This window comes from Mastigoproctus giganteus, chromosome 3 (assembly GCF_048544385.1).
Source record: "Mastigoproctus giganteus isolate SK-2022 chromosome 3, ASM4854438v1, whole genome shotgun sequence".
Lineage (NCBI taxonomy): Eukaryota > Metazoa > Arthropoda > Arachnida > Uropygi > Thelyphonidae > Mastigoproctus > Mastigoproctus giganteus.
Window position 1 is genome coordinate 180,921,435 of NC_143577.1, and position 24,299 is coordinate 180,945,733.

Sequence of the window (24,299 nt, forward strand, 5' to 3'; positions counted from 1 at the left end):
GATTAGTGAATGGAACAAAGGGTTGCTCTTACGAAGAAGGGCTTAAGTTTTGCAAATTACAGTGTCTTGAGACTAGGCACCTGCGCGGTGATCTGATTGAGGTGTATAAAGCCTTGAATGGTTTGAGCAAGGTCAGTGCTGATGGGATTGCTCAGAATAATCACCTGAGAGGGCATAAATTCAAATTGAGGAAAGCCAGATGGGCAGAAGTTTTCCTTTAGCCAGTGGGTAGTTGGTTGGTGGAACAGACTTCCATCCTTTGTTGCGGAAGTTGATAGCATAAATAAATTTATGGCAAGGCTGGGCAGGTATTTGGAATGAAGGGAGGGGTGAAATGGGAGAGGGTTTTTTTTTTTTTTTTTTTTTTTTTTTGGCTGATTCTGCATAAGCTTGCTTTCTTGCATCATGTGCTTCTACTAATACTAAATGCTAATGCTAATATACTTTCAGTACAGCCTTTGATGCTGTACCACATATATGATTGTTATATAAATTTAGAGCAATGTAGCATTAGGGACAAGTTTCTATTATGGATAAAGGGATGGTTAAGTGATAGGAAAGAAAGAGTGATTACAAATGGTCAGTGCTATTCATTGATTAATGTGATTAGTATGGTATCACAGGGATCAGTATTGAGTTCATTTACCATTTTTAATACAAGGCATCCATAAATCTCCTTTACAAAACTAAAACATTATTGTGTAAATAGGATACAAGATAGAAACCTGAAACCACTTCCCAATGACAGGGAACATCTTCAAGGTTTTTTCACCATCCAGAATATGCACACACTACATTAGATGGCAGCAACTGTAATCATGGCAGAATTTGATTTTTGTGCGATGAGTTTTAAGTAGTGCACAGATTTTTTTCCTTTGTAGATGCTATGATTACAGGCATCATGTATCCAGACATGCTATAGAATTTCTTTATGCCCCAACACAGGATGACAATGATTGTGATTTGATTTTCCAAGAAGATTGAGTGCTGCCACATTATCACAAAGAAGTTCCTGCATACATTGTTTTTTCTGAATACATTGTTTCTTGGGAAGTGGATTGGAAGTGGAGGACTGGTTTTGTGTACCCCGTGATCTCCAAATTTCACTCATTTACATTTTATTATCTGGGGATTTGTGAAAGACCAGGTGTATATTCCACCTATGCAGGGTACCATCATTAAAACATTATTACATTAAGACATCCTTATGGAACATAACACATTTGTGAAGCAGTTATAATTGGCCATATTGATAGGGTTTGTTAGACTGAATGTGTTTGTAATTGAATTATAAGTTAGACATCTGTAGGGTGGGTACCCATTGAGCTCTGAAGGCCCCATTGAACACCTATAATTAAAATAAGATATGCTCTATGACCTGAACCTGGTTTCAAGTTTGTATCTTGTACTGTATTCATGCAATAACATTTTAGTTTGTAAAGGAATTTTGTGGATTTTAATTATATAATTATACATTATATTAATAAATAAAGATATTTATTAATGATACTGATGTAAGATATTTGAAGTTTGATATCCAAGTTTGCCAATGATGCAAAGGGGGTTAATGATAGTCAGGGTTTATTACTTTTCAAGAAGATATAGATAACCTAAGTGAAATGGTCTGAAAAGTGGCAGCTGATGAATGATAAATTCATCAGCTGCCACTTCGATAAATTGTACATTGATAAATACAAAGTACTGCATCTGATAGCAGTAATTGAAGAATTACATCTCATTTGAGTAGACTGAAGTTGATACTAATTGATAAGAAAAAAGACCTATGGGTAATTGTACAGTCTACTATTGTTGCAAATAAGCTGCAAGTACAGCTGATGGGGTTCTCTCAGTGATATATAGGAATTTCACTAGCAGGGACAAAGAGGTGATTATTCCATTGTATAATGCAGTGGTTAGGCCACATCGGTACAGAACCAAGAATTTTTTTTTTTTGTGGAAACCTCATTTTAAGAAGGACACAGATCTGTCAGAATAGGTGCACAGAAAATCAACACAATTAATTGGGGACCCAAAAAGGATATTCTTACCAAGAGAGATTGGAGTTCTGTAAATGCAGTCTTAGGCTTGGTTACCTAAGTGACATGTATAAAGCTTTAAATGAAATAAATAAGTTTAATGCTGATGGCATCTTTATTTTTGCTCAGACAAAAAACACAAGGTTGCATAAATTAAAAATTAAAAATGTGTTGTTGTAGACTAAATGTGCAGAAATTTTCCTTCAGCCAAAGAGTAATCAATTGTTGGAATAAACCTGCACCTAATATTGTTGAGGTAGGAAGTTTGAATAAATTTAAGGAAGTTTTGGACAAATTATTAGAAGGAATGGGAAAAATGAATTTTTTTTTTGTGGTTCTGTATACGTTTTGCTTCCTTGTAGCATGTTGTAATATTAATACTGACTATCTCTGGGTTTTTAGGTGCTACATTGAGATGTTTATTTTAGGTTACCATTAAAAAAAGTATGTGAAGACATTTTAAACTGATAGTTTTAAACTTGTGTAAGTTGAGGTAGATATGCTCTAAAATAATTTGAGTTTTTTATTTTGCTCTTGACTTGAAATGTGATGTTTAATTGTATTTGAAACACACAAAATTAAATATTAAACTTGTGAAAGGCTGTTGTGAAAGTCTATCAGTTACCATCTCACAGAGTTGGCTGACTTTCACTGTATCAAATATCTGTCATGGGGTGTATGTTGTTGGTTAACAAATTGAACTTGATGTTAATTGAACTAAGAGAACCTTACACTATGAGGAATACATCAATTTAAAATTAAATCTGTATTGTTATACAAAATCTCTTTCTTAAACTTTGAATTAAAAGGTTTGGCCCACTTATAGCTAATAATCCAGATCTTAATTAGCATTTAGTTTTAGTAAAATATCAATAAAATAATATATATTTTTTATGTATCCTGCTTTGATTCCTTTAGATAATTGATTATGAAGGTCTGATGGAAGTTCCAAATGAAATTATTCAAGGATTGTTGAATAAATTAATTGTAGCAAGATTAAATGGAGGTCTTGGAACTACAATGGGTTGTACAGAACCAAGAGTTCTTATTCCAATAAGGAATGAACTAACATTTCTTGACCTTACTGTTCAACAAATGGATGTAAGTAATGATGTTTTTTTTTTTTTTTTTGTTGTTTAATGAATACGTAATAAGGAAAATTGCTGCTATGCATCATAATAAAACATGAAATTGCAATAGCAAAGCATCAATAAATATTATCTAGTTTACTTTTGATTGTAGAAGGATCTGTAATACTTGTCTGCTTTAAAATATGGACTTGTAAACCAAAACTTTCAAGTATTGTTGTACTGCTGATAATGAATTAAAGTAATTTTTATTTCTTAGTAATTACATTTTACTAGTAAATTAAATTTACAATTTTAATTTTACTAGTATTTTCTATTAATTTTACAATAATTATTGTTAAAATGCAAGAGAGAGAGAGAGGAGTGTTGGTGGTGGGGGGGGTATAGGCCCTGTCATAATATACAACTCTATAGAAAGAAAGATTTTATGACATTTTTTGTAACAGAAAGTAAGAGGATTTTGTATATTTTCTCAATTTGCAGGTGTATTTTAAGTACCCACTAACTTCAGTATCTCTACCTATCTGCATGTCCACTTGACTCCCAGTGAATGAATGAATGAATGGATTTTCATGAGATTTTATATTTGGCTTTTTTTAAGAAAGATTTACCTAACCTTCCAAATTTTATTAAAATATAACAAATAGAAATGTGACTTTTTTGATTTTCTCATCTTGCTTTCATACATAATTAACCAGAGTGTTAGAAATTCTGTGCATTGGAATTCTGTAAATTAGTAGTACATTGACTGGAAGAATAAATGAGCAATGTGAGAAATATACAGAAAAAGAAAAAAATTCTCAATTTAAGGCATTGCACATCAACCAGAAAAGTGTTGTTTTTGGAAGAGGTATCTTGCTATTAATTTATTATATATAAATAAATTATTACTAATTTATTAATGAATTAAGCAGAACAACTAAAAGTATAATGAAATGGAAACCTACCAGTAGGAGAGCGAGTGGAAGACTGCAGAAAAGTTGGATGAATGACATTGAAGAGGACATAAAGATCGTGCGAATAAGAAGTTACAGAAGTTTGACTTCTGGGAAGGCTTACTGGTGGAACATCTTTGAGAAGGCTAAGACCTACCCTGGGTTATAACGCCAGAAGAAGAAGAAGAAGAAAAAGAAAAAATTATTACTATTTGTTTACTTTGTTAATCACTAAAGATTCCTAAAATAAGTGGAGTCTATGCTGTGCAGCATACTAATTAATCAATTGGTATGAAGTTGGTCTTTTATCAATCAGAGAAAATGGAAAAATTCAATTAATTGAAGAAAAAATCAAATGTGTCTCATAATATAATGTAATGTGTACATTATCTAATTTATTCTGAATTACCACGTATAATTGATGAATTTACTAAAGGTTTATAATATCACATTCTGTCAAAATACTTCCAATTTTCTCTCTGTCTGTCTCTCTCTCTCTCTTTGTGCCTCAAGTTTTACAACAGTTAAGTTTTATGGCTGCTACCAGGTAATGGAGGATAATTACATTTTCCTATTCAGTTCTTTGGTTTTGGAAGGGGGAGAGGATACATTAGCTGTACTGTACTGTTATTTGTTAAATTTACATTACACAGTAATCACAGTAACAATCTGTAATTCTGTAATTGATCTTAAGAACTCCATTTAGTATTTATAAATAAAGTCAACATTAGGAGAAAATTTGTGAAAGAAAGAAAAAACTCTGCATTTTGATATTATTTTAATGTCTACTAACCTAAATTAGCAACTGTTGCCTGGTCTATACTTGTAGATGTTTTTTTAGCTCAACTAGGATAATATATACCATATTACCTCTGCTAAGCTATGTCTAATGCAGCAGTTCCCAACCTTTTTTGACTCGCGAATCCCTTTTAACATATTATTTTTATCGTAAACGACTAAGCTTATATTCTTTGAAATCGTATAATAGTTCTGAATTTTTATTATAAAATATTTCCAGTACTGTGCTTTTATAAGCAATATTGCTTAATAATATAAAATTATTTGTTAAATTTACATTACACAGTAATCACAGTAACAATCTGTAATTCTGTAATTGATCTTAAGAACTCCATTTAGTATTTATAAATAAAGTCAACATTAGGAGAAAATTTGTGAAAGAAAGAAAAAACTCTGCATTTTGATATTATTTTAATGTCTACTAACCTAAATTAGCAACTGTTGCCTGGTCTATACTTGTAGATGTTTTTTTAGCTCAACTAGGATAATATATACCATATTACCTCTGCTAAGCTATGTCTAATGCAGCAGTTCCCAACCTTTTTTGACTCGCGAATCCCTTTTAACATATTATTTTTATCGTAAACGACTAAGCTTATATTCTTTGAAATCGTATAATAGTTCTGAATTTTTATTATAAAATATTTCCAGTACTGTGCTTTTATAAGCAATATTGCTTAATAATATAAAATTATTTGTTAAATTTACATTACACAGTAATCACAGTAACAATCTGTAATTCTGTAATTGATCTTAAGAACTCCATTTAGTATTTATAAATAAAGTCAACATTAGGAGAAAATTTGTGAAAGAAAGAAAAAACTCTGCATTTTGATATTATTTTAATGTCTACTAACCTAAATTAGCAACTGTTGCCTGGTCTATACTTGTAGATGTTTTTTTAGCTCAACTAGGATAATATATACCATATTACCTCTGCTAAGCTATGTCTAATGCAGCAGTTCCCAACCTTTTTTGACTCGCGAATCCCTTTTAACATATTATTTTTATCGTAAACGACTAAGCTTATATTCTTTGAAATCGTATAATAGTTCTGAATTTTTATTATAAAATATTTCCAGTACTGTGCTTTTATAAGCAATATTGCATAATAATATAAAATTATTATTAAGTACCTATACGTAACAATGGTCTTTGAGAATGAAAAAAAAAATTTAGTATGGGAGATGTGCCTTTCATTGGCAATTCTTGGCTTTATATTTAATTTTATTTTACTTTATTCTATCTTTGTTTATTATTAGTTATAATTTTTTATAACCCTTTTACCACAGCCAAACAGTGCAATACATATTGGCACTTTTTCACCCAATGCCTCCCACTAATATCCTATCATGCATGCTTGCTATTTAAGGGCATGTGACCCAAACTACAACTAAATATAAATTTTGAACCGAACTGCATAAATTAATATTAAACTATTTTGTAGTTTACAAAAATCTACCTATGTAAATCTCTATTTATTGCTGAGCAGCTGAAATAATTAGACAATCAATCAATTATGAATAGCCAACATACACAACTTATCACAGCTTATCAATAGCACAAGTCGATGCACAAAAGTCTTCCTCAGTGGCAAATCAACTGCACCAAACAATAGAAGAGCTCAATATCGAAGTTCTCCTTCTCCAAGAAACCTACTGTTCTGGTGGCAGAGTACTTGGCTACCCGTGCTGCTTCTGTAAGATTCATTTCTCTGATGGGAACTGTTTTGTTGCCATCATCATCATTATCAGGAACCCAGACATCATCGTCACTCATCTTCATTCCTTTTGTTCTCCTCACCTTGCTGCTGCCACCTTGGAGGGTGATTTTGGTGCAATCACTTTCCTCTCAGCCTATTTCCAGTTCTCTCTTGATATTCACCTGAACCTGGTTGAGTTGGATTGAGCCTTAGCACTTCTAGGGAATAGAAACATCATTCTGGCTACTGATACCAATGCCAAGTCTTCACTCTTGTTCAGCTCCACTACTGATGCCAGAGGCTTGTTGAAGATTTTTTGACTTCTCACGATCTTGAAATTCTTAATGCTCCCAATCAGCCTTCTACCTTTTGGGCCCCCACTGGTCAATTGAATATTGATGTTACCATGCCCCCCCCCCCAGCTACTGCCAGAAGAATTTCCAACTGGAAGGTGCACGAGTTTCTTTCTAATAGTGACCACAGGGTTATTACTTTTGATTTATTTTGTTATTACCCTGCATGGTGTTAGATCCCATTGTAATTATTCAGTTACATATGCTATCAAGTCTGAAAACTGGGATGCATTCAATATGGCCTTCAGATCTCTTCTCCAGCAGCAACCCCTGAGCGATCTTGAGGAGCTGTCTGCAACTGATCCATCTAACCTTGTGACTAACACAATCATTTCTGCCTATAACAGGTCAATGGCAAAATGTAAGAAACTTCCCAAGAGTGTCCCTTAGCAGATTTCAGAGGTGTCAAAACTCCGATCCCAACTGAAGTTAGCAAGACGGTGCCTTCAGATACTCGCAGGAGGCACCTCCTTCACCAAGTTGAACCTCTCTCACCAATATAAAACCCTCAGAAGACAGTATGTTAACATGATCTACCACCAGAAACAATCCACCTGGCAAAATCTTGTTCGGACAGTAGGCAACAGTGATAACTGGGGTCTCATCCACAAGATTATCCGTCAAAAGCTTTCTACACCAGACATCATTGACTCCATTACTTCACCTGGTTCTATGGAGACTACCACCTGGTTAGACACATTGCATAAAATTCTTGACCAGCTGATTATTGAGGACCATCCTAATTTGAACGAAGGAAAACACACCAAGATTATTGATGAGAATAACTCCTACTCTCCTGCTGGACAAGAGGATGACTTCACCATCGCTGAAATTGCAGAAGCCATTCCTAAGATCAAGAATGGGAAAGCCCCTGGTCTTGACCTCATTCAGAGTGAAGTGGTCAAGCAAGTCTGGTCAATTTCCCCAAACCTGCTCAGCAAGCTTTTTAATACTTGTTTCCATGAGGGCTGCTTCCCAGACACTTGGAAGCATGCAAATCTCCGCCTTATCCCTAAGTCTCCAGCTGCTTCAGTTAACCACACGATTGCTTACTGACCCATTGCACTCCTGCCCATCCTTGGGAAAGTGCTTGAAAGACTCCTCCTCACCAGAATCCAAGCTGACTACCAAAATAAAGGTCTGACAGCTTCCAGCCAGTATGATTTTAAACTAGGATGTTCCACTACCAATGCTCTGCTGTAACTATGTGTAGCTAGAAAAGGTTCCAACTCTAAATATACCTTGGCTATATTTATTGATTTTAAAGCAGCATTTGACTCAGTCTGGTGGCCTAGCATCATCAGGTGGGTCAGACAAGCAAAATGCTCACCAAAAATCTGTAAATGTATCAATTGCTACTTCATCAACAGGAAGATTATCATCAAGATTCTTTATCACAAAATCACCAGACCAATGTCTAGAGGCTATCCCCAGGATTCTATCTTGGGCCCGGCCATTTGGAACATGATCTTGGATGAGTGGTTCTATAACAATTTCGATAGGACTACCATGTTGTCATACGCAGACAACCTTGTTCTAGTCATCGAAGGTCCCTCCCAAGCTGCTCTGGAGCTGCAAGCCAACTCTGTTTTGAATGCTCTTACTGAATAGGCTGAAACTCACAAACTTACCATATCCTCAACCAAAACTAAAATGTTGTTGATTAAAGGTACCCTCCATATCCGTAGGCCACCTACTCCAAGGCACACCTGTCAAAATGCACACAACTGTTAAATACCTTGGTGTCCTCCTCGATCTAAATGGTCCTTCATGCCGCATCTGGATTGTATAATAAGGTTAAGATCAAGAGATACATGGCCATGCTGGCCCATGTGACCAGAACAGACTGGGGACTTAAAGATAGAACTCTCAAGCTCTTATATTCTGCAGTCTTCCTCCTGATTGTTTCATATGTTGCCCTGCCTGGTTTCACAGGGTTGAGAAAATCACTTTCACCAACAAACTAAATAGTATTCAACATCTCTTTCTTCTCTGATTCACAAGAGCCCTGCAGAACTACCTCCACCTCAGCACTCCAGGTCATTTCTGGAAATCTACCTTTAGACCTCTATATTGCTTATTGCGGCCTCTTGCACTGCTCCAGAAGGAATCTTCATCAGTATTTATGCTGCTACCAACACTAACCTTGCAACCGAGAAGAAAAGACTCTGGTCTGAAGTTTCCAACCTCTGGCAGTCCCGCTGGTCCACGGGGCTCAAGGGCGAGACCACCAGAAAATTCATTCCGGATATTGCTTTCCTTACTAAAAGTACCCTGGCTTGGCTCATCCCCAACTTAGAGACCACCTTTATGCTCACTGGGCATGGATACTTCAAAGCTTGTCTTTATCAATTTGGTGTGGTGGATAAAGACACCTGCATCTGTGGTGAAACAGAGAACTGGGATCACTTTTTGCTCAATTGTATGGTTTATTTGGATCTCAGATAACTCCTCCTCCTCTAAAGCAACTTGCCTGCTCTCCAGCCCCTACACTCGCTGATTGAAACTAGTGAAATCTTCAATATCTTCACACAAGAGGATGAGGAGGAGACACCTTATGACTACTGCTGCTCCTGCTGTCCCACTGGAACCTGACTAGGTTTCTCTTTTGTGCAACCTCCTGGTTGTCCTTGCTCTCTCTCTCTTCGAGCTTGGGACCATCCTCATGCAAACTCCAACCTTTGATAGGAATTTTTAACATTTCTGCTGATGCAGGCACTGCTATGCAGGATTCTTCCACCGAGGTTCTTTTCTGGTGTTCTGCTAACCCTTAGGGGTAGGAGTTTAAAAAAAAAAAATGAGAGAGAACAGAAAAAAAAATTGTTTTTAGTATGTTATTTTTTAGTTTGTTATTAGTGGAGTCCCACAGGGTTCAGTGTTGGGTCCGTTGTTGTTTTCTGTATTTATAAATGATATTGATGATGGTATATCAAGCTTACTGTCCAAGTTTGCAGACGATGGCAGGGTTGTTAAGGACACTAATGACAGTATGCTGCTGCAATAGAATCTAGAAAAGTTGAGCAGATGGGCTGAGAGGTGGCAAATGAAGTTAACATTGACAAATGTAATGTACTACATATGGGAAGCAGTAACCCCAGATTAGCGTATCAACTCTGTGGTACTACACTGACAGTGGTAGAGAATGAAAAGGAACGGGGGGTTAACTGTGCAGGCAGATATGAAGGTTTCTGAGCAGTGCAGACGGTCTGCAAGAGTAGCTCATGGTGTCTTGTCAATGATATACAGGAAATTTTCTAGCAGGGATAAGGAGGTGATTATCCCCGTGTATTGAAGTTAATAGCCTAAATAAATTTAAGGCTGAGCTGGACAGACATTTGGAACGAATGGAGGGATGAAATGGGAGGGTTTTTTTTGGCTGATGCTGCATAAGCTTGCTTTCTTGCGTCGTATGCCTATGCTAATGCTAATAAGGCAATGGTCAGGCCTCCCATTTTAAGAAGGATGTAGAGCTGTTGGAATGAGTACAGAGAAGGGCAACAAGATTAGTGAATGGAAGAAAGGCTTAAGTTTTGCAAATTACAGTGTCTGTTGACTAGGCACCTGCGAGGTGATCTGATTGAGAGGTGTATAAAGTCTTGAATGGTTTGAACATGCTCAACGCTGATGGGATTCTTCCTCTTGCTCAGAATTCTTGAATTTATGACCTGAGAGGTCATAAATTCAAATTGAGGAAAGACAGATGTAGGATAGATGTGCAGAAGTTTGCCTTTAGCAGTGGGTAGTTGGTTGGTGGAACAGACTTTCATGCTTTGTTGTGGAAGTTGATAGCCTAAATAAATTTAAGGCTGGGCTGGACAGGTATTTGGAACAAACAGAGGGGTGAAATGGGTGTTTTTTTTTTTTTTTTTTTTTTTTTGCTGATGCTGCATAAGCTTGCTTTCTTGTGTCATGTGCTAATGCTAAAAAGGAGAAAAAAAATTTATAATTTTTTTTTATTTTTTATGATTTATTTATTTCTATTTTTTTATCTATAATTATTTTTAGTTTTATTTTATTATTATTTTTTATTTATTTAATTTTTTTTATTATTTATTTTATTTTATTTTTTATTATTTATTCATCTTATTATTATTATTATTTTGTTTTTAATTCCAGACATCATTTCTGTATTGGGACCTCCTTTCCTCAGGGTCAGTAGAGGAATGCCTGCTGGGAGAACTGGACTCCAACAGGTGTTCCTCTACTGACCTTGTCTGATTCTTCATGCATGAATGGATGCTGGAATGCCTCTTCCTGGTGATGGGGCCTTCCAGTAACCGAGAGGTGAGATGAACAACACTATACCCATGGTACATGCACTACTCACATGCTCACCTATGGAAATCTAAGCAGATGCTATTACAGAATTTTTAGTGCAAACCACCGGTTTGGAACTGCTGGTCTAATGCAATTGTGTACGAACACTACAAGGTATGACTGAAAAATGAAAGAAAATTGGCCTAATAATTAAACAAAAGCTATAATGAATTTAAAATTTCAGACTGTTGGATAGACAGTAAAAATTGCTGAATGTTATGTCATAAGGATATACAAACTATTCATGTTATAAAGAAGAGCAAAACTAAGTTGATTGATTTTGCAATGAAATCTTATAGCAGTGAAATCTTATACCTTCAAAATGTAGGAGAAGAGGCCATATTGCTGAATAATACATTCAGAATATATAGCCAATAATATGCACAGTCAAAAAATTTCTATGACTCAGTATTTATTGTATATTTTAAAGTATTGTTATATCTCATTACTTTCAATAAATGTATAATAAAAAATCTTAGCAGTCATTCTCAAACAGTTTGTATTGATTTGAACATCCTACATTTGATTTTCTTTCATTCGTATTTCTGAAAAAGTTACTTTTCAAAATACTTTCTGATGCTAACCAAAATTTTACTTTTCTTGTACAGGCAGTCTCCAATTTATGCCATTCTGAATTATATTTGAATGACATAATTTTTTAAATTTTATTTTTAATTTATGCCATTCTGAATTAATTTTGAATGACATGATGTTTTTTAATTTTCAGATTTTAAATTCTGCAATAGAAACTGGTTAAATGATAGATCATTGTTTTTGATTTAAAATCCTAAATATGAAAACTTTCAATTCATCTAGTCTTTGTCAAGAAGTATTGTAAGGAACAAAATGTCAGCAACAGGGGTTTTGCTTTTTTTTTTTTTTTTTTTTTTTGCTTCGGTGTTATTAACAAGGTGGCCAGGTATAATGTACCTGGCCAGCTTGTTAATAACATTGAAGACCTGGATGACAATGTGCAAATTGTTTTCGTGATAACAGATATGCCCTTTGTGTTGTGACTGATGGACTAAGGAGTAATAGTTACTTTCAAAGCCTGTTACATTTTGCGTACCATTGACAACTGATCTCCAAGACAGATGGTGTGGACCAGACATCAGTTCTGGATACAATATTAAGAAATCCACAGACAACATTGCATCATCATAGGAGGAAGTCACTCGGGCTGTGATGAATTCTATATGGCAAAATGTATAGATAGAGTGCATTCACAGTATTCAGGAAATTCCAGTGTTCCAAAGTTTAGTTAGAGATTGTGAAAATGGCAAATAAGATTGGCTTTGACAAACTGGACATAAGTAATGTGGTGGAGATGCCGGAATTGCATGATGCTGAATTGATCAATGAAGTAAAGTTGAAGCAACAAAAGGTAAGAATGCAGGCAAGGAAGAGGAAATGCAGCCAGCACTGCAAGTAAAGCAACTCGCAACAAAAATGGATGTCTGAAGGCCTTGAGTTTGTTCAAGAAAGGATGGCCGTTCTTGTTAAAGATGACCCAAACATGGAATGGAGCACCAAGTTAAGATGAGCATTGAATGGTCTTTTGCACTGCTCTAATGAACTGTTTTAGGAGAAGAAGCAAAATTCTGTTCAGAATTCTGCCCTTGTCTTCTTAAAACATGAATAATTTGGTTTGATACATTTGGATTATACAGGGTGTCTCAAAAATACACAGCATAACTTTAGGAATGAGTTCCTCATATGTAGACAATAAAAATATTTTATATCAACATAGTTCTGGAAATGCTTGGTTCCCGAGTTATTAATCAGAATGTACACATGTACACCTGCCCTTTGAATTTGTTTGGAAGTACATGGGGCCCAAATAACTTATCACCAAAAACACCTGCCCAGATGTTGAGGCTGAACTGCTGTTGGTGATGTGATGGAAGAATTGCATGTGGGTTTTCCTCATCCCATACATGCTGATTGTGAAAGTTTTGGGTTCCGTCTCATGTGAACTGTGCTTCATCTGTGAATATCACTAAGGCAGGAAAGTGAGGAGTTGTACCAAACTGCTGCAAGAACCACTGGTACAACATTACTCGTGCAGGGTAATCTGCTGGTGACAAGGCCTGTACCCGTTGCAGATGGTAAGGATACAGTTGGTGTTCTTGCAACACTCTCCAAATAGTTGAATGTTGAACAGCCAGTTGCATTCCTATTCTGCATGTGCTGATTCCAGGAGTGACATGCACAACATCCAAAATCTCCTCCTCTACTTCAGGAGTCGTAGATCTTGGTCGTCCTCTGTCGGTAGCACGAGGTGTAAAGGTCCCACGTTCACAAGGCGGTGATGGATACCTTCAAAAGTTTTCCTGTCTGGACATTTTCGGCCTGGGAACCTTTCATGGTACAAATGACGAGCCTCCAGAGCATTGCCGTCCGCCAAACCATACATAAAGTGCATATCCGCTTGCTCTTGATTTGAGTACATGGTCAGAATGGAAAACCACCCAATTCTGTCAATACCTTTTGATGAAGGAAATCACCTGTGGGAGATAAGACATTCCAGTTAATAACTCGGGAACCAAGCATTTCCGGAACTATGTTGATATAAAATATTTTTATTGTCTACATATGAGAAACTCATTCCTGAAGTTATGCCATGTATTTTTGAGGCACCCTGTATACAGTACAATATACATGTTTGTACTTTTATTGCTTTCCTATTTTAATATTGTTTTGTTTTAATTTTTAATAAAAATTCAGTGAACCTTAACTTAATTTTGTGAGTCCAAATGTTTGGCCACAGGAACACATCTCCCATTTGTAACATAGATGTACAAATGAAAAACAAGTTAGTTAGTTAGTGTATGTAGTGCACCACATTTCAGGTGCATTAACAAATAGTAATAATTCATGATTTTGTAACAAAAAAACAAACAAAAAAAAAAAACAAGCACAAGATGCATTTCTGTGCATCTGTTGTATTGCCCATTCATTTCTCCAATCAGTATATGGCAACAAACATAATATCCAGTGCTTCAGCTACAATACATAGTATACGAGTAGCCTGTGTAATATATATATATAAAGAAATTGCTGGATTTCTCTAGGTATAATTTTAGTAAAATTTGGGAAGGCTTGACAAATCATTCTAAATGAGCCAAATATGAAATTTTTTAAATATCCATCCATTAGGAGTCAATTCAATTAATAAACATTGGGCTCTAATGTGCTGGTGTTCTAGGTTTACTAACATTGTGAATTTGGATATTTTAGGGTGTTTGGTGTTAGTGGTGAATTTTTGAAATTAGTGGGTTTATTTTTAAGGTTAATAATTAAGTAAATACTATCTACTGTTATTTTCCAAAAATAGATGCACAGAAGGGTGGGAGAGGTTTTGAAACACATATAGAAGCTCTACACAAATAAAATTGAAATATGGATGCTTATCTTTCTCTCTGACTTTCAGTGTATTGCTATCCTGGAATGATTAATTGAAATCATCTTGTGGTGCCATCTTTGGTACCATTTCAAGGTTGGTTGCTAATCTTGTAGGTATCACTAAGTGATAATGAACAACTATAATTTTTTAGTACAGAACTCCTAAAGGGTCATCTGTGAACTTCGTTCAGATGGACCATGAAACAACCAGGATTACAAAAAAAAAAAAAATAAATAATAATAATAATAATAAAATTTAAAAATCCCATTGATTTTTTAAAAATTTCCTATTGTATTTCATTGTATTAAAATTACAATTCTTACAATTTTTAAAAAATACTTTGGCATCTATAGCATAGCACATTACAGTGAAAGAAGCAGAGAAATTAGTTAAAGAATTAGGAGAAAAATTGTTAAGTGTCATTATGTATCAAAAAATCATTAATCTTCCAAGTCCCTTGGCCATTTTTAAGTGGTCTGGGAAAAAAAGGTTTTGAAAAGACCACTTTAATTGCAGTTCAGTTTGAGGCGACCATTTTAGAAAGTTTGTAAAAGTTTAAAAAAGATTTATGCTTTCAACTTTGGTATTAATGCAATTTAATGATAACCAGAAACTATTTTCATTTGCCTAATAGCCTTTAAGACTAGACATGAAAGAGATATGAATAAAACGAGATAATTTTTTTAATAGCACCTCAACCAGACATTTGATGTTGATGTTCCATTAGTTCTTATGACATCACGCAAAACAGATGATGATATTAGGAAGGTGCTAAAGAGATATACTGGATACAGAGTTGAAATCTATCCTTTTGTACAGTGCTAGTAAGTAAGTTTAAAATTATGTGAAATTATGTTACAGTGATATGAAATTCAGTGATGTAACTACAATTTCAGTGTTCCACTGCAAAAATCTAAAGTTCCTTTTTAAGAATCTGAAATCATATTTTAGATCCATTTGAGCAGCAGGTTCTGTAACTGTGAGCCTGCTGCTCAAAGTGGACAATATGGTGGTTTAGTAATTTGGTAGTTAAGCTACTAATGCAATTCATTTTGCAGTATGGCATTAATGAAATGTATGTATATGAATAAGAGAGAGCAAGTAAGTGCATATATTGTAGACCTTGAAATATTTAGTTACTACAAAGTTTCAAGAAACTTTTGGGAGTATAATCCACCATATTCATTTCTCAAGATGAAAGACTGTCCACCTGAACACTGATCCATTTCAACAACAGATTGCAGAAACAGTTAAGAGGAGATCATAAGTTCCATTATTATTGAAAGAATTTAAGCTGTCTGGCTACTTTATTAGGACCATAAACTAATAGCACTGTTGGCCTGAGTTACTGCAATAAAATCTTGTGGCATGGAATTAACAAGGTGTCGAAAAGTAACATTTATTGGATCATTTTTGTAACAAAATTGTCTTCAGTTCTTAGAGTAATGTGGGCAGGTGACTGTGCTGACCAACGTCTTTCTGGTTTATACCAGAGTTGCTCAGGATTGGGCTAGTCAAGGCAGATGCTTGAAGTCTTTCTCATATTCCTAAAACTAAAACAATTTTAGTTTTAGTGGACGTGGCTTGCGATCACGTGATTGTGGTGTGTTTGTGGCTGTGTTTTGCTGGCAGTGAAATTAGTGTGGTGTTAGTGTGATACTGGGCACTACATTTTGGTTGCATTGCGCATGTTGGAGCTTATTGTTCCTTTTCACTTGAATTTATTTTTAGAAGTGTCTATGAAAATTTTGTGAAGGAAGATGACATCATCAAATTGTAAGAAGCAAAAGTATCAAGATGAAAACAGAAATTTTAAGCCAGAGTGGGTAGAAGATTTTGCCTTCACATTTAAAGGAGGTAAACCTTTGTTCCTTATCTGCAGTGTGTCACTCAGTCATTACAAAGCCAGTAATTTGAAATGCCACTATGAAACAAATCACAAAAAAGTTTTCATCTGATTATCCACCTAAATCAGAATTACGGAAAAACAAGTTAACTGTGTTAAAATCATCACTAAATAGCCAGCAGGCACTGTTGACAGCATTCAGTAAGAAAGCCGATACTACAACAACAACTGAAGCTAGTTTTGTTATATCCTGAAATATTGCTTGTGCTAAGCGCCCATATTCTGATGGTGAATTGTTAAGAAGAATATAGCTGAAGTTGTTGCAGTATTAGATCCAAATAACACAAAACTTCAGTGACTAATAGCACAAACACCAGCTTCATGCCACACTGCATGGAGGCATATCTCCTAGATCAGTGCTGATGTTGCAGGCAAAATGCAAAATGAATTAAAGAATTCCTTTGCATTCAAATTAGATCTTGACGAATCTACAGACATAAAAGACAACCCACAACTGGTATTTGTTCGTTATGTTTCCTCTGATGAAAGAAGAGATGTTGAACTCAATGGCACTAAAAGAAACAACTCGTGGTGTTGACATTAAAAATACACTTGACAGAGCCTTAACAAATGCTGATATTCCACCGAATAAACTCATTGGTGTTGCAACAGATGGAGCACCTGCAATGGTGGAAAAAAATGCAAGATTAATTGCACTTATGAAAAATGTTTCCAGCTTTTCAGAGTTTCTCCTTGTTCATTGCATTATTCATCGTGAACACCTTGCAGCCAGATACTTCAAGTATGAAGATGTTATGAAATCTGTTCTTGAAATTGTCAATTTCATAGCTTAAATGGGAATGCCCACTGACAGTTAAAATTTTATCGAAGAACTGGAGCTTGTAGATAAACTCAGTGATGTCTCTTTCTACTGCATTGTGAGGTGGCTGTCAACCAGCAATGTCTTAAGTAGTTTCGTGGATCTGTTGGAGCCTATTATTACTTTTCTTGAAGAAAATAAAAGATTCTATCCTCATCCAGAAAATGATGAATGGATGCAAGATCTAATGTTCCTTACTGATGTAATGAATCATCTACAAACTCTCAACTTGGCAGTCCAGGGGAAGGATAAGATTGTTTCTGATCTTACTCAGACAATTTTCAGCTTTCAGAATAAAATAAGAGTTTTTCAAAGAGACATATTGTCAAGAAACTTCAGTTACTTTCCCAATTTCAAAAAGAGAGTAAATATATTCCCTGACATTGAAATAAAAGACCACAAACTGGAGGAATATAAAGATAAATTACAAGGACTGCTTGATAATTTCCTAGACAGGTTTAAGGACTTGCTGAACCTCTGCTTTGCCTTTCTTGTATTGATCAAATCCATTGATCAATGATGGTTGTCCAATTCTCAAACCTCTAGTTACAGAATCATCCGCTGTGGAAATGGAACTAATAGAATTACAGGAGGACCTGGGTCTAAAGATGATCCATAAATCTCAGTCTACAATTGAGTTCTGGAAGCAAATTCCAGAAATAAAATATCCTGAACTGAAGAAAACCAGTGTGCAACTCATCTCAATTTCCAGTATAACATGTGAATCACTGTACTCTGTAACGACTCACAGCCAAGTGAAGACTCAAGACCTCTACTAGCAGTAAATAGCCTGATAATTGTAGCAATGTCTGTTTGTGTCATAAAAATATTATGATAACACTATAATTTTGTAAGGTGGTATCTGATTAAAATATCTCTAATTTTATTGGTTTACATATTTTTCTCCATGTTTTGACCAGATATTTACTAAGACAAATAAATATCATTAAAAATATCTGTTTTTACCCCGTTTATTTTTATTTTTGGCAGTCTCATTTAATGTTAATGAAATGCAAATTTGCATATTTTTCCAAGATGTTTCTGTAGTTCATTCCTGTATTAAATATTCTCAATATAGTTAAAACAATAATCAATCAGGATTTTGAAAACATTTGGTATATATATGTGTATTTTGTCATTATTGAAACTAATAAAAATTAACAGTTTAAAAACTGTTAATTTTTATTACATACATGAATAAATATTTAATACATACATGATATTTTATAAATACATACATAAATATTTTAATACATACATGAATAAATATTATTACGTTTGTGTATTTTTTTAATATTTATATAAAGTTTTTGTAATAAAATGTGCATGTAACAATATAAACGTGTGTGCATGTAACAATATAAACGTGTGTCTTGTGGTTCTCAAACATTTGAAGTTTATCGTATGTGGCTTATGTTAAGCAAGTTTGGCCACTCCTGTTCTATAGAAACCATTCATACATGAGAAATTAATTTTTTTATTAATGCAATTAATGTTAAAGCCTTGATTCTTATTGTTATAAATAATAAAATAAATTTTCTGTTTATATTTTGGGATGACCACATAAGGTCAAAGGAGATCACAAGCTAAATAAAATAAAAGAACATCACTGTATTTAGCAGTTATGTGGGCTTGAACCATGGTTAACTCAAACACGTGTATTTATATACCATTGTGTTTGACTTCTCAGCTGTTTATGTAATATATGATTGTTAAATGTGTAGAAAACAAGAGAAAGTTATCTGAAAGGATAATTACATTTATCTTGCTTAATATATCTTCTGTTTTGTGTTTACAATTGTTCAAGCACATGGCTTACAAGTTTGAATTGTAAGCCATGTGCTTAATTGAATAATGAACTAACAAATGCAAACAGTAAACTGTTGAGTTGAGAGAGAGAGAGAGAGAGAGAGAGAGAGAAGAGAAGAGAGAGAGCGAGCCATTCTATAATGGAGAACAAGATGAGCAAATAAAAATGGTTTATTATAAACAAGTTACATATATGGTTCGAAATCTTTATTTTTTTCTTAGCAAAAAATTAGATTAGCTGAAAAGAAATAGGCTAATGATCAAATTAAAAATATTATTGCATACATTTCAATGTGCAAAAAAAAAACTAATTGGAGTGTATAAGTAAAGTTATATTGAAAGCACTCATTTCAAGGCTTGTTTGATCAGAAAGCTATGTCATTAGTTATATATCATTAACTAATACATATAATTCCAGCTGAATGATTAGGATATAACAATTAGATTTTTTGAGAAACCATTCAATGTTTGGTTGTGTGGAAAATTATATATTGATGATTGCAAAGGTTAATGTATTCTGAACATGAAAAAAATACTCTTGTTGAAGTTTTTGTTATGGACATAGACGTGTTGTGTCTTATGTAGGGCAACTCCAGAACAAGCAGGTTATGTGCCATTAAACCTTTACAACACACACACACACACACACACACACACACACACACACACACACACACACACACACACACACACACACACACACACACACACACACACACAGCCAACCAGCCATGGCATGTGCTCTGTATTGATGGAGAACTCTGGAAAAGGCAGAAATTGAGTGTAGTGATTTATCTTGTTTAGTTGTTTCTAGCCACTTTACTACTCACTAAGCAGCAATCACGATGAAGGCTGTGTCCCAGTACCAGTCCACACCATGAGGAGGTAAGCCATATATCCTTACACAGTTTTATAAAAACAGACCAATTCACACATCCACTGGACATGTAGTGCGAGACCAGTGGATGCCAGCAATTCCACTGAGGGAGCCCAATCCTGGTATCAGCAAATCCTGTGCCACAGTGAGCCAATCCTGGGTAGCAGCACAAATTCTACCCTTAGCAAAAACTAGAGGCTAGCAAAAAAAAAACCAAAAAAAATAAAATAATAAAATAACAATAATAATAAATAAAATAAAAAATAATAAAAAGGTGAATGGAGAAGGTGCGTAAAAGGATACATTTGGCTTGAATTTCAGGTATTCGTTGGTCCCATTCAGTGGTCAAATAAAAGTCCAACCAGTAGACTAGAGGTTCCCAAACTTTCTCAGTTCGCAGTACCCTTAGTGTCTCAGGAATTTTTTCACAGCATCCCTAGGCCCTGTTAGAAATACCTACAGTTCTGTTTATTAGGTAGTTGGGTCCAAACAATTTGATAAATAATGTTGCAACTGTGAACTACTTTGAGCTAGTAGTTCGCATGGTGTCTGATAGATGCCAAGTATTGCTGTGTTTCCCTCAAAAATTTAAAATATCCCACGGCGCCCCTGTGAGTTCACTGCAGCTCTCTGGGGTACCACGGCATACAGTTTGGGAACCACTGCAATAGACATTTCAGGAAAACCTAGAGGGCAGATCCAATAGTCTTATAAAGAAAAGCAAGATGAACAAGATAATTGTTTGTTTTGATTGTAAACCTTCATTGTGTATGTGTGTGTGTGGTTAAGTGAAAGGTCCATGTCAGTAGTCAATCAGTTTGGCATAAAGATTCTGTAATTCAGCTGTCCTTCATCTATGATAAATTTAACAATCCTTTTGAGAAGCCATTCCAAGAAATCCATAAGGAGAAGCAATCCGTCACTGCAAGAGAGTGAAGATAGTGATGTATCATTGAAATATAGTAGTTTGAGTATTCAAAATTTGAATTTGTGATAAAAGTTATATTGTCGTAGCAGGAATAGGTTGTAGTAAGACCTTTTCTTCTTGTGAAAACCTTATGAGAAAAGTCATGAAAGTGACTAAAGCTTACTGGATTGTTAACAAAACAGGATTCAGTACCTTGGTTAAATTGTATTTGAGAGAGAGAGAGAGAGAGAGAGAGAGAGACAGAAGATTTAAAGTTATTGTAAATTGGATACTAATAAATAATAAATTCCTTCATCTCTTATTAATATCGAATTACTGTGGACACAGAGCGAAACAGAGACAGAATAAATTATGACAAGTTTAATGATAGGAAAAACACATGCATATATTAGATTAGATACATCTAATATGTGTACGTGTTTTTCCTATTATTAAACTTGTCATAATTTATTCTGTCTCCGTTTTGCTCTGTGTCCACAGTAATTCGATATTAATAATGAATTCAGAGCGCACAGGCCTCTTTAGTCGTATCCTTCATCTCTGGATTTGACAAGGCTGAATTTATATAATTTTGAGATAAATGCTCTGTGTCGGTATTAAAAAGAGAATATATAAACTGAGTGTGAACCATATTGTGATATCTAGTTTGCTGGCAAATGCAACATCAGGAAGAAAAGACCCAGTGACAATTCCTTTTCTGCCTAGTGTCCCATCTTGTCTGGCAGATGTTTACCTGTTCATTCCATCTTAGGAACTATATTTATGTTAGAATAATTCCAGATATATCTATAGGAATTTTATTTATGATTCTATAGCATAGACCCTTGTATATATCTGGGGTCTAGAGCATAGACCCCAAAAGAGAACAGTCGTGGATTTTTGGCTGCTGTTAAGAGATAAGTAGTTCTGATATTTTTACCATATTCTTCGTTGATTAACATACCACGTTGTGTTCTACAAAGATATTTAATAGGTTTAGTAGCATTTGCAAGCTTCTTTTTTTGAATTTAACTAGTGATTTTTGGAAGTTATGACATACAATGGCGCCAGTATTGTTGAACTAGCCACTATGTTGTAGTCGATAAGAAATAGCATAACATATATATCTCAAACTGATAGCATAAGGTATAACATAAAACTAGATAGCGTCAACCAGGCTAGCCAGGTGGGTAAAGTGCTTGCCTGGCAACCCAAAGGTCGCGGGTTCGAATCCCTCCTCGGGCTTGGATCAGCGTAAAATGCAAAAACATGGGGAGGTGCATTATGGCCAGAGAAGCTGATGCGCCAACAAATAAAAAAAAAAAAAAAAAAAACTAGATAGCATTATATGAAGCACTGTATTAGGAATCTGTTAGCTTAGTATAGTATTATCAAATAATCAAAAATATTTATTAATCTTATTAAATTTCATTGTTGATTAAATTGGATTTAAACGGAAATCATGACCCAGGCTATAGCTGCAAAGCAACATGCACAGACTAGCAAGGTTGCTGTGGCTTGGGGAAGAAATGAAGGGAGCAATTCTCGAATGCATCACAGTCTCAAAAAATGTGCAAAATGGGAAATGTTTGCAGAGCTTTCTAAAACAGGACATGTTCTAGCCAAAGAGGTCTTTGTGAGTGCTAGATGCCTAGAGTGTCAATAAATTAGGCTGCAACTCAGCGTTCCTGTTGGCGTCTGTGAGAGCTTGGGGTGTAGGGTAAATGCCCTCAAAGAAATTAATATGAGGGGTCCATCAAGCTCTTAGCAGCCTAGCTCAATGGCAAAGCTCAGTCTTGTACATCAGGCAACACAGAGGCAATCTCCAAGGGAGAATGCTCTGGTCCCACAGGAACTAATTATTCTTGGTGACTCTGTTGTCAGGGAGATGGGAAATATACTATGCAAGAAGAATAGTTGGAACATGACCGAGGTATGTCTGCAATGGGCAAAAAATGATGACGCTGTAGAGCAGATATTATCTTTTAAGGGCACAAAAGGTGATATTGTTGTACCCGTTGTAGCTAACGACATTAAGAGTAAGAGATCAACAGATTTACTCAACATGTACAGATCAAAAAAAGTTGTTGAAAAAAAGTTGCAAGTTAGGATTGAATGTGAAAGTGTCTGCAGTTCTGCCCAGACACCACAGGAAGGAGTATATGATGAGAGCCTTGTCAATCAACTCGACCCTAGAGAGATTGTGCAAGGCTCATGGGATAGAATTTTTTTCAGCATGGTCTGTGCTCATTGACAGGTGAGACTGGTTCTACAGGGATGAGTTATGCTTAAATAGAAAGGGTGCAAGAATATTTGCTGATGCTATCGATGGAGTGTTAGGTGGGTAGGAAAAGTGCTAGCTTGGGAGGATACACAGACTAAAAGGTTAACAGTGGCTGCAGGAAGAGGCAAAACTGATTCTTGCCGCTGGAAAGCAAAGGGCTGGAGTTTTCCAGGGCTGCTGGGAGTCATAGTGGAACAAGTAAATACATGAGCTGTGTTAGGGAAACTAAGAGTAGAAACAGGTGCATGTATACTTGCATGTACCAGTGCTAGGAGTATAGTTAATAAATTTGATGAGTTTGAAGTGCAGGTCAAGATATCAAAGGCGGGTATTGTTGGAATATCAGAAAATATCAGAAAAAAAAAAACCAAAAAAATAAAATAAAATAACAATAATAATAAATAAAATAAAAAATAATAAAAAGTGAATGGAGAAGGTGCGTAAAAGGATACATTTGGCTTGAATTTCAGATATTGGTTGATCCCATTCAGTGGTCAAATAAAAGTCCAACCAGTAGACTAGAGGTTCCCAAACTTTCTCAGTTCGCAGTACCCTTAGTGTCTCAGTAATTTTTTCACAGTGTCCCTAGGCCCTGTTAGAAATACCTACAGTTCTGTTTATTAGGTAGTTGGGCCCAAACAATTTGATAAAACATGTTGAAACTGTGAACTACTTTGAGCTAGTAGTTCGCATGGTGTCTGACAGATGCCCTTAGCCGTAGTGTCACACAGATTTGTAATTTGGAATTTGGGGAGTACAATGTGTACAGAAAGGGTAGCCAGATCAGGAACGGACGAGGCATTATGCTGTTAGTTAAGAAACACATAAAATGTAAGGTTTCTTTGTTATTTGGTTTTTAGGAGCATTAGCAACTAAGGCCATATTGCTCCGGGGATATGTGGTGGTCATTCCCTGACCTTTCCGCATCCTCCGTATTTGGTGGTGACGGGCTTGAACCCTGGTCTAATCAAGAAGCGTGTGCTACGCACTGCTACTCCTGCCCACTTGGCTACAGAGGCACCTAAAATCTAAGGAAGTGCATCCAATTGACATTGGTGGAC

At 35.3% G+C, this 24,299-nt stretch overlaps 1 protein-coding gene across 1 annotated transcript in view; it reads left to right on the forward strand.

Moving 5' to 3' along the window:
- LOC150088446 (UTP--glucose-1-phosphate uridylyltransferase-like) overlaps window positions 1–24,299 on the forward strand; it is a 225,451-nt gene that overhangs the window by 76,873 nt on the left and 124,279 nt on the right. The window contains exons 4-5 of the mRNA XM_090370162.1: window positions 2,955–3,137; window positions 15,326–15,459. Of these exons, the coding sequence (XP_090226288.1) occupies window positions 2,955–3,137; window positions 15,326–15,459 (317 nt within the window). The remainder of the gene's footprint in view (window positions 1–2,954; window positions 3,138–15,325; window positions 15,460–24,299) is intronic.